Source organism: Sapajus apella, unplaced genomic scaffold (genome assembly GCF_009761245.1).
Source record: "Sapajus apella isolate SASKATOON/1434 unplaced genomic scaffold, GSC_monkey_1.0 scaffold220, whole genome shotgun sequence".
In the NCBI taxonomy this organism is placed as follows: domain Eukaryota; kingdom Metazoa; phylum Chordata; class Mammalia; order Primates; family Cebidae; genus Sapajus; species Sapajus apella.
In genome coordinates, this window is record NW_022437160.1 from 425,644 (window position 1) to 434,793 (window position 9,150).

General features: G+C 57.1%; 3 protein-coding genes across 8 annotated transcripts in view; 2 read left to right on the plus strand and 1 right to left on the minus strand.

Annotated features, from left to right (window-relative positions):
- Positions 1-1,941, minus strand: part of SPHK2 (sphingosine kinase 2) — a 9,936-nt gene extending 7,995 nt beyond the window's left edge. Inside the window, exons 1-2 of one of the 6 annotated variants that reach the window (XM_032270981.1) lie at positions 1,678-1,941; positions 369-521 (exon numbers count right to left, since the gene is read on the minus strand). In XM_032270981.1, the coding sequence (XP_032126872.1) occupies positions 369-407 (39 nt within the window). In that variant the 5' untranslated portion in view covers positions 408-521; positions 1,678-1,941. The other 5 variants (XM_032270980.1, XM_032270983.1, XM_032270982.1 and 2 more) reach the window with 5 other exon arrangements.
- An 11-nt stretch (positions 1,942-1,952) lies between these two features.
- RPL18 (ribosomal protein L18) lies at positions 1,953-5,931 on the plus strand. Its single transcript, XM_032271000.1, has 7 exons — positions 1,953-2,092; positions 3,342-3,428; positions 4,063-4,170; positions 4,655-4,753; positions 5,251-5,374; positions 5,507-5,576; positions 5,814-5,931. Exons 1-7 carry the CDS (start codon positions 2,090-2,092, stop codon positions 5,887-5,889), a joined length of 567 nt encoding a protein of 188 aa, XP_032126891.1. The 5' UTR covers positions 1,953-2,089; the 3' UTR covers positions 5,890-5,931.
- Positions 5,932-6,032: 101 nt separating this feature from the next.
- FAM83E (family with sequence similarity 83 member E) overlaps positions 6,033-9,150 on the plus strand; it is a 13,089-nt gene continuing 9,971 nt past the window's right edge. The window contains exons 1-2 of the mRNA XM_032270994.1: positions 6,033-6,459; positions 6,644-8,313. Coding sequence (XP_032126885.1) covers positions 7,840-8,313 — 474 coding nt within the window. The 5' untranslated portion in view covers positions 6,033-6,459; positions 6,644-7,839. The remainder of the gene's footprint in view (positions 6,460-6,643; positions 8,314-9,150) is intronic.

Here is a 9,150-nt window from a genome sequence, read left to right on the forward strand (position 1 = left end):
TTTTTTTTTTTTTTTTTGAGACGGAGTCTCACTCTGTCACCCAAGCTGGAGTGCAGCACTATCTTGGCTCACTGCAACCTCCGCCTCCCTGCTTCAAGCGATTCTCCTGTGTGAGCCTCCCGAGTAGCTGGGATTACAGGCACATACCACCACGATCTTTGTATTTTTAGTAGAGACAGGGTTTCACCATGTTGGCCAGGTTGATCTCGAACCCCTTGCCTCAGCCGATCTGCCTGCCTCAGCCTCCTAGAGTGCTGGGGATTACAGGCGTGAAGCACCGTGCCAGGCCTCCAATCTTTTTAAAAAAAAGAGTTTCGGATTTTGTCATTCCACAGTATGAGGATCTTGGCTTTCAGACGATCCCTTACCTGGTCCTGCTGCTCCTCTGCTTCAGGGTGTCCATTCATCTGCTGCTCCTCTGCTCCGTTAACATCAACAGGACCCTGGCCCTGGGTCTTAAGCCGTAGGAGGCTGGTGGGAGCAGGGACTCAGGTCTCACTGTCCTGGCCTGACCTTCAGCTCTGCGGAGGAGAGATGAGTGAGAGCCAACTGCAGGAGGCCCTTCTAGGCTCAATGTGCCTGAGAGCCAAGAGGCAGGGGCCTCCCTGGGAGAAACAAAAAACAAACAAAAAAAAACACGAGGAGACAAGTCAGTGTCATTACTGCCCCAGCCAGTCCCTCTGGTTGCACACAGTATGTGCTATAATAGGACAGGAGCGAAAGCTAATTTTTATTAAGCACCTATTATGTGCAAAACATTGACCTCAGCAGTTTGCTTAACTTTCATAATCCTGGAAAACACTGTGTGTGCCAGGCCTGCTGTCATCCCATTTTTGTGGATAAGGAGAGTAAGGCCAGGCCGGGCGCGGTGGCTCAAGCCTGTAATCCCAGCACTGTGGGAGGCCGAGGCGGGTGGATCACGAGGTCAAGAGATCGAGACCATCCTGGTCAACACGGTGAAACCCCGTCTCTACTAAAACTACAAAAAATTAGCTGGGCATGGTGGTGCGTGCCTGTAATCCCAGCTACTCAGGAGGCTGAGGCAGGAGAATTGCCTGAACCCAGGAGGCGGAGGTTGCGGTGAGCCGAGATCGCGCCATTGCACTCCAGCCTGGGTAACAAGAGTGAAACTCCGTCTCAAAAAAAAAAAAAAAAAAAAAAAAGGAGAGTAAGGCCCAGAGAAGTTAAGTGATTTTCCCAAGATCACGGAGAGGTTAAATGCCTTGCCCAAGGTCACCCCATTAGTAACTTGCAGAGCCAGGATGTGAATTTGGTTACTGCCTTTCAAGGCCCCATCTCACCATCTTTCTTTACCTCTACTGCTCCCTGGGTCTCCATCTCACCCCTCCTTCTAGGTCTCCTTCCTGCTCTTTGGGCCTCCACTCTTCCTCCCCGCTGAAACTCTGTCGCCCTCCTGCTAGGTCAGGGAAGGGCCATTGAGGGGCAGGGAGAAAAGGAGAAGTAGAACTTAAAGGACAGGAATACAGGATGCTATAGACTGAGGTGCAGCAAGATCGTCTCGGGTTAAGACCTTAAGTAGGTATTTCCAAGCAGCGGCAGCGCCTACGAAATGCAGCGCGAGATAAGGCAGAGGTGAACCTGATAAGGAAACGCCCGAAGCGTGGGGTCAGAGGTTTCCAGAGGCCCCGACTAGCCCTGCCAGCTCCGCCTCCTCACCTCCAACACCCGGCCTACCGGGTCCTCCAAGAGCCACTGAGAGGCCGTCGGCATCGGGCCAGAGCGTCACCGCGCGACGCGTCCTCCTAACTCCACGCATCTTTCTCGCTCCCAGATCCCTTTCTTCCGGACAACTATCGAGAACTTGGCCCGGGTAGGGCCAGAGAGGCCCCCGACGTGCTGGCCCTTCTCTCTCGGACGTTGCCTTAGTTTCTCTGTGGTTGGTTCTCCGCTCTTAGCGGTTGTCGCCCGACTAGTCAGGCGTCCAGCTCACCACAGAGACGTCCGGATCTTGGTAGAGCGCCGCGTCGTACCCATGTGACGTCACGACAGCGCCACTCGCTGGAGGCTTTCCCCGCCCACTCCGGAGCCGTTCTCTCTTTCCGGACCTGACAGAGCAGGAGGCGCCATCATGGTGAGTGCGTTTTGCAGCGTTCGAGGCTGTACAATCTGCTGCCATCCGCTGCGGTCTCGGGCTAGGGGTGTGCTTGAGGGGGGCAAGGGCTCTGCGGCTGCCCGAAGGGGTCAACTTCCGAGACTTGGGGCCTGCTCTGGGGGCCAGGAGAGCAGGGATGGGTCAGAGTCATAGCCTACCGCCCCCATTGAGATGACCAAGTCGAGGTGCTAGGAGGCTGATATAACTGGGGTCACAAAGCCAGGAAGTGGTGGAGCCAGGATTCCGACGCAGGTGGCTGGCCCCGCAGCCACTCTTAGTTACTTGGCTTTGCCGCCTCTATCCGGACCTGTCACTGTCTAGTATGAAAGGTTGGGTTCGATGGGGCCCGCGGCGGGTGGGAGGATCGCGAGTCAAATAACTGGATTTTGGAAATAGGCGGACCTCTGAGTCTCGGGTCCTTTCCCACCTTGTGATGTTGCTCTGTGAGCCTGTCCCCCGTGTCTGACTGTTCATTGGGTACACGGTTATTCTAAGTTTGTGAATTTGGGAAGAAATAGTCCACAGGAAATTCTCATTACGGGGTCTTAAACACAGAAAATGCTGAAAAAGTGGAGCTATTAATACTTAAATAGTTCTTAATAGTTGCTAACACGGTCTGAAAAACTTAAGTTGCTCAGAAAGGCAGCAGTGAAGTAGGAACCTGGTGCGTGGCTCACGCCTGGAATCCTGGCACTTTGGGAGGCCGAGGCGGGAGGATTCCTTGCCCAGCCTGGCCGGTATAGTGAGACCCTGCCTCCACTTTAAAAACAATTTTCAAAAGGACACTACTTGATAAGGGTTGTTGGACTGATACTGTAGGAGAGGTCGTTCTAGTAATATTATGAAGTTCTGAAAAATGATTCTTTTCCATCATTACTGCCATTGGTTTTATATTTTTGGTCATCCTCCAGATATGGGACCCAGATTTGAGAACTTAACATTGTTGCAAAATACAAGTTGTAAAGAATTAAGGTTTTTGTATTAAGTTAATATGACTGCTGTATTAAGATATTTCAAGGTTCTGTGTGCCATGGGCTGAAGGCTTTGTAAGTAACCCCTTTTTACAGAAGGGTCGGTGGCAGCCCAGAAGTCTCCTGGTGGTGGGCCTGGGATTTGAGCTGGTGGGTCCAGAAGTGGGCTTGGGACCCAGCTCTCAATTTTAGAAATAAGTAAATGATTGGCCAGAAATAACAATAACGGGCCCATGGTTGCTGCTTCACTTCCGCAGGGAGTTGACATCCGTCACAACAAGGACCGAAAGGTTCGGCGCAAGGAGCCCAAGAGCCAGGATATCTACCTGAGGCTGTTGGTCAAGGTGAGCTTGGGTCCCGAGGTCTTTTGGGGAGGGTCACCCCAGGACTGTGACTTTCAGATCCTCTCTTTTATTGCCAGCACTAGGCTCCTCCCAGGGGCCTGCTGGCTGGGCTCACATTTTGTCCCAGGGCCTCCAGCGCTTGTATTTCCGGCCTCTAGGCTGTGTAGAGCTTCAGAATGGAGCAAGGATTTTCTTTTTTTTTTTTTGAGACGGAGTTTCGCTCTTGTTGCCCGGGCTGGAGTGCAATGGCGCGATCTCGGCTTACCGCAACCTCCGCCTCCTGGGTTCAGGCAATTCTCCTGCCTCAGCCTCCTGAGTAGCTGGGATTACAGGCACGCGCCACCATGCCCAGCTGATTTTTTGTATTTTTAGTAGAGACGGGGTTTCACCATGTTGACCAGGATGGTCTCGATCTCTTGACCTCGTGATCCACCCGCCTCGGCCTCCCAAAGTGCTGGGATTACAGGCTTGAGCCACCGCGCCCGGCCCGGAGCAAGGATTTTCTAGGTCCTGGGCCAGCTCTCTCCCACTAGGTCAGTGGGTTGGGGGAAGGGATAAAGATTGTTTTAGTCTAGATCATATGTTTGCCCCCTCACTGGAAGTCTGTCCCGGCTTCTCTCTTTCCTTTCTCCAGCTGTACAGGTTTCTGGCCAGGCGAACCAACTCCACATTTAACCAGGTTGTGCTGAAGAGGTTGTTTATGAGTCGCACCAACCGGCCACCTCTGTCCCTTTCCCGGATGGTGAGTGGCTGGTCCGGAGAGCACAGTGGACCTGGGAGCCACGGGGTCTTGTCTGTCTGGAAGGGAGGCAGGGATGGGAGCTCTGCAGGAGCAACCTGGGCATCATGGCCTTGTCTCAGCCACTAATGTCCATGGGCAGCTGGCGAGGCTCCTGGGCCTCCTCTCCTTCTCATTGTGAGGTGGAGGTGTCTTGGTGGCTTCAGGATATTTCCCCAAGGTTCCAAGTCATAACTGAGTTTTATGTCAAAAGCCCTGCTGAGGGAGGCCCTCTTGAACGGTCTGCATTTTTTTTTTTACCTGGAGATTTCCCCAGCTGGACCTGAGAGGAGGCCTGTGGGGTGTGAGAGGTGTGGGGTGTGAGGTGTGGGGTGAGTGGAGTGGGGGGTCCTGTTAGCGGGCACAGCTGTCGTGGTCCAGGATGCCTGCAGCGGGGCTGGATGTCAACAGCAGATGGACTTAGGGTGTGCATCCTCCTCACCCCCAGATCCGGAAGATGAAGCTTCCTGGCCGGGAAAACAAAACGGCTGTGGTTGTGGGGACCATAACGGATGATGTGCGGGTTCAGGAGGTGCCTAAACTGAAGGTGAGCTGGTGGGGGGGCAGGGGCAGACCCATCAAATCCTCGCTGTGCTGTGCTAGTCCATCCTCAGTCTTGCCACCTCTAGTGACAAGCATCCTGCCCATCTGAGTGGCTTTGGGCATGGGTGTGGGTTGTCTCTGGCATTGTTGGTGGTGAGGTCCCCTGGGCAAGCTTCTTCTGGGGCGAGTTGTAAACTCTTAATGGTGGCCCCTAGAGCCCAACAGCCTGGGACAAGTCTGAACCCCGTTGTCACCTCTGAACAGGTCTTTTTGCCCCATTTTCCTTGCTGTTATTCCTAGCGTAACACCAGGGGTGTGGTGTGAAGCATTTCTAGAGATGGTGTTGAGAACAGCTGCTGTCGGCCCGGGTGCTCCGGGTAATCACTGATGTGTGGGTTACCAGGGCTCCACTATGCCGAGGCAGTGGACGGAGGGTGAGTCCCGGCAGTCCCTGGGTGACTGTGCAGGGGTCTGACCCGCCATCCGTATCCTCTCCATCAGGTGTGTGCGCTGCGTGTGACCAGCCGGGCCCGCAGCCGTATCCTCAAGGCGGGCGGCAAGATCCTCACTTTCGACCAGCTGGCCCTGGACTCCCCCAAGGGCTGCGGGACCGTCCTGCTCTCTGGTGAGTGATGCGTAGGCGGTGAGGTTGGTGTGGGCTGTGTGGCTGCTGGCAGCCTTCACCCTCCTGGGTCTGGAATAGCAGAAGCTGGGCGCTGGATCCCGGTCTCAGTCAGTTCTCCTTTCCCCTCCCTAGGTCCTCGCAAGGGCCGAGAGGTGTACCGGCATTTCGGCAAGGCCCCAGGAACTCCGCACAGCCACACCAAGTGAGTATTGGGCCCCCAAGCCCGGCCCTTCCCCCAGACTCAGCCAGCCCCAGGCCGGAGCAATCATCTCCTGGGGGAGGCTGTGGTTTGGCAGCCTCTGCTACCCAGGCTGAGGACCATCCAGGTGGCAGGGCAGGCGCTGCCACTGACCCTCCTGGGGCTGAATGTGACTGTGCTTGTGGGGTTCCTTTGCCACTCCACAATGGCCTCCCTTCTCACTCCCTCCTCTCCCCACAGACCCTACGTTCGCTCCAAGGGCCGGAAGTTTGAGCGCGCCAGAGGCCGACGGGCCAGCCGAGGCTACAAAAACTAACCCTGGATCCTGTCCTCTTAATAAAAAGATTTTGGATGCGAACAGTCCCCTGTGTGTGTTATTGGGGGATGGGTTGGGAATTGGTGCCTGCGGGTAGAATGCATTTGGTTTGGGGACTGGGAAGCCAAGCCAATGAAGACCAGCGTCGGGGAGGGGCCCAGCCCTCCTCCTGCCCCCACCGCCCCAGAAGCTCCCTGCCTCCTTCCCAACAGCCAGGTGGCAGGTGTCAGCTTCCTCGGATGGGCCACACCCACCCCTCCTTGGTGCTGGGATGGTGAGTGGGGTGTGGACCAGGAAGTTTGGGGTGCAGGCAGGGCTGCGGGGAGGGAGGGGCTGCCTGGGAACAGGTGAGGCCCTCCTAACTCCTCCCCCCAGCACCTGGAAGCTGGAGTCTGAAGGGCCAATCACGCGGCCCCCTCACTGTGAGCGGTGAGCCAGCACTCCGTAAGTAAAAGTGTGAGCCACACCCCCGGACCTCCTGTGGAGGCCCTCCTGTGTTTGCTCAAGGGGCCGGGCTCCCTGGATTTCGGGCTGAGTCCAGAGGCCAGGAAAGCACCGCAGGAGAAGCTGGTGAGCTACAGCCCACGTCCTCAGGAAAGGCAAGCGTTGGAAGGGAGGCCCTGGAGCCGGGCCGTCGCTGCTGTGGACGGCCCTGGAGCCGGGCTGTCGCTGCTGTGGACGGCCCTGGCAAGGGGGATGGATGGGGGTGGGGCAGGGAGGCTGGTCCGGCTTGACTCCTTCCTTCTCTTTGCAGCTCCCTGCTGCGGTCTGGAGGAAGCAGCCACCTGGGTTGCTGGGATTGGACTGACAGGCCGCTGGTTTGCAGGGATCAAGTGTTCAGAGTGCTCGAGATTGGGTCAGGAGCCTCAAGGAGGCCACTGGGGCTTGGGAGAGAAACAGGGCAAGATACAATAGAGTGGTCCCCGTCCAGGAAGAAGCGGCTGGGCAGCTGGCGGGAGGAGACAGGATTTAGGTAGAAACCAGGCTGGGGACAGCTTGGTCAGGGCTCTCCGCAGATCAGAGGACGGTGGCTGCTTAGGTGGCCCTCACTCCTAGATGGGCAGCTGAGATCACAGAACGGGTCCCACAGTCATGGAGACCCCTGTAGCGCACGTCACCCTCCACTGCAGCAGCCGGAGGGAGACTTGAGGATCCAGGGAGCAGGGTCCCCCATTGACGGGGTAGGGAAAGGTTTGCTGAGCCTCTGGCATTTCTCCAAGGTTTAGCAAGCAGGTCCAATGGGGAGGCGTCTTGTCTGGTCTGCGGATGAGAGCTGGTGAGCAGGAGAAATTCACGGGGCCGACTGATTCAGCCGGAGACAGATGCTCCACCAGGCGGTCTGATACGGCGACTGAAGCCATTGGTGTTTGCCAGACAGTCGAAGGACAGTCAGGCGTGCTCTTGGCGGGGGGCAGGCAGGCAGCCTGCCATGCCTTTATGTAAGGACCTTTGGGTGACTGGAGACAGACAGCCTGTTGCCTGAAGATGATCAACTGGTCAGCCTGACTAAATTCAGGACAGCTGAAGGGTCTGGTGGGGCTCTGTGTGACCGGTGGGTTGGAGGCTGTCGTGTGGCTGAGCAGAGATGGCCAGCTGATGGGTCACACAGTTGGGGATGGTGTCAGGAGGTCAGCCTGACCCGCAGAGACGGCTGGTGGGAAGGTTACGGAGGGCCAGCCAGGGATGGTGCCGGCTGGACGCAGGCAGGTGGCGGGTCTGAGTGGCCTGACACGTTGGATAGTCACTTATTTGGGCCGTGTGATTGTCAGGACAGTGAGGGAGGGCCTGCTTCTGGGAGCCATTTGGACATCTGTGGGGCCCCTCTGGAGGCCTCGGATGACCACATAGGGTCTGCCTATCAGAACCCCCAGATGGTCACAGTCCCTAAAGACAGCCAGACCCCTGGGGACCCAGTCTCTCACAGTCAGTCCTCCCACCTGAGTGACCCCGATGGCGGCCTCCCAGCTGGCGGCGCTGGAAGAAGTGGACTCCGGTCCTGGGGTGTTGCCCCTGACGGAGGCCAGCTCCGGCTTCCTATATTCTGAGGGCCAGCGGCTGGCCCTGGAGGCTCTACTGAGTGAGGGCGTGGAGGCATTCCAGGCTTGTGTGCGGCGTGAGGAGCTGCAGCCCTTCCTCAGTGCGGATGAGGTCCAGGGCTTGGCAGCAGCAGCTGAAAACTGGACAGTGGCCAGGCAGGAGCCCGGTGGGACGGTAGAGGGAGCCACCACCGCCGATGGGGACGCAAGCAGCCTGAGCTACTGGCCTGGGCAGTCGGAGCAGCCGGCGCCCGTCCTCCGGCTGGGCTGGCCAGCGGACTCTGCGTGGAAGGGCATCACCCGGGCGCAGCTGTACACACAGCCCCCCGGAGAGGGCAAGCCACCTCTCAAGGAGCTGGTGCGGCAGGAGATCCAGGCTGCTCACAAGGTGGGTGTCGTGGGGACCCGGTGTCCATTCCCCAGACCGGGATGTCCTCATATTTCAGCCCCAGAATGGGGACCCAGGCGTCTCTCCCTTGTCCTCCCAGGACTTCCAACTCCACACCCCTACCCTAAAGGACCTGTACCTCTGGGACCCAGGAATCCACACCTTCCAGCCCGAGGACTCAGGTGCCTACCTCCTCAGACCTCATCCTTACTCTCAGAAATAGCGGCCCCTCTTGGTGGCTCATGCCTGTAATCCCAGCAATTTGGAAGGGCCAGGTGGGTGGATCACCTGAGGTCAGGAGTTCGAGACCATCCTGGCCAACATAAAGAAACCCTGTCTCTACTAAAAATATAAAAATTAGATTATAGGTGTGGTGTGTGCCTATAATCCCAGCTACCCGGGAGGCTGAGGCAGGAGAATGGTTTGAACCAGGAGGCAGAGGTTGCGGTGAGCCGCGATCGTGCCATCGCTGTCCAGCCCCAGCAACAGTGCAAGACTCCATCTCAAAGAAACAAAAAGCAACTAACAAACAAAAACCAAGGAAACACGTGATGCGCGATGACAGTTTTCCAGCATTTAGGGGCCGGGAATCTCGAGGAGGGGCTGGGGTTCTTGTGGAGGGGCAGTGTTTTGCTCATTCGCATGTAGGTGCTATTTGAACAGCGGTGTATGTCTGGGGTCTCCCCTTTAGCCCCTGTGAATGTGAAACTCCCAGCCCTCAGAGCACTTTACTCCCAGGTCCCGGACATCAGGCTTCCCACACCCTCTGACTGTCCCTCAGCCAGGGTCCGTTCACACATCCACCTCCCCCCACCCAGCCAGGCTCGGTTCACACAT

Bases quoted from the DNA above. Each gene is read 5' to 3' on its own strand.
- RPL18 (XM_032271000.1), top strand. The intron at 4,754-5,250 runs GTGAGCTGGTGG...CCTCTCCATCAG, and splicing joins AGGAGGTGCCTAAACTGAAG to GTGTGTGCGCTGCGTGTGAC. The intron at 5,375-5,506 runs GTGAGTGATGCG...TCCCCTCCCTAG, and splicing joins CGGGACCGTCCTGCTCTCTG to GTCCTCGCAAGGGCCGAGAG.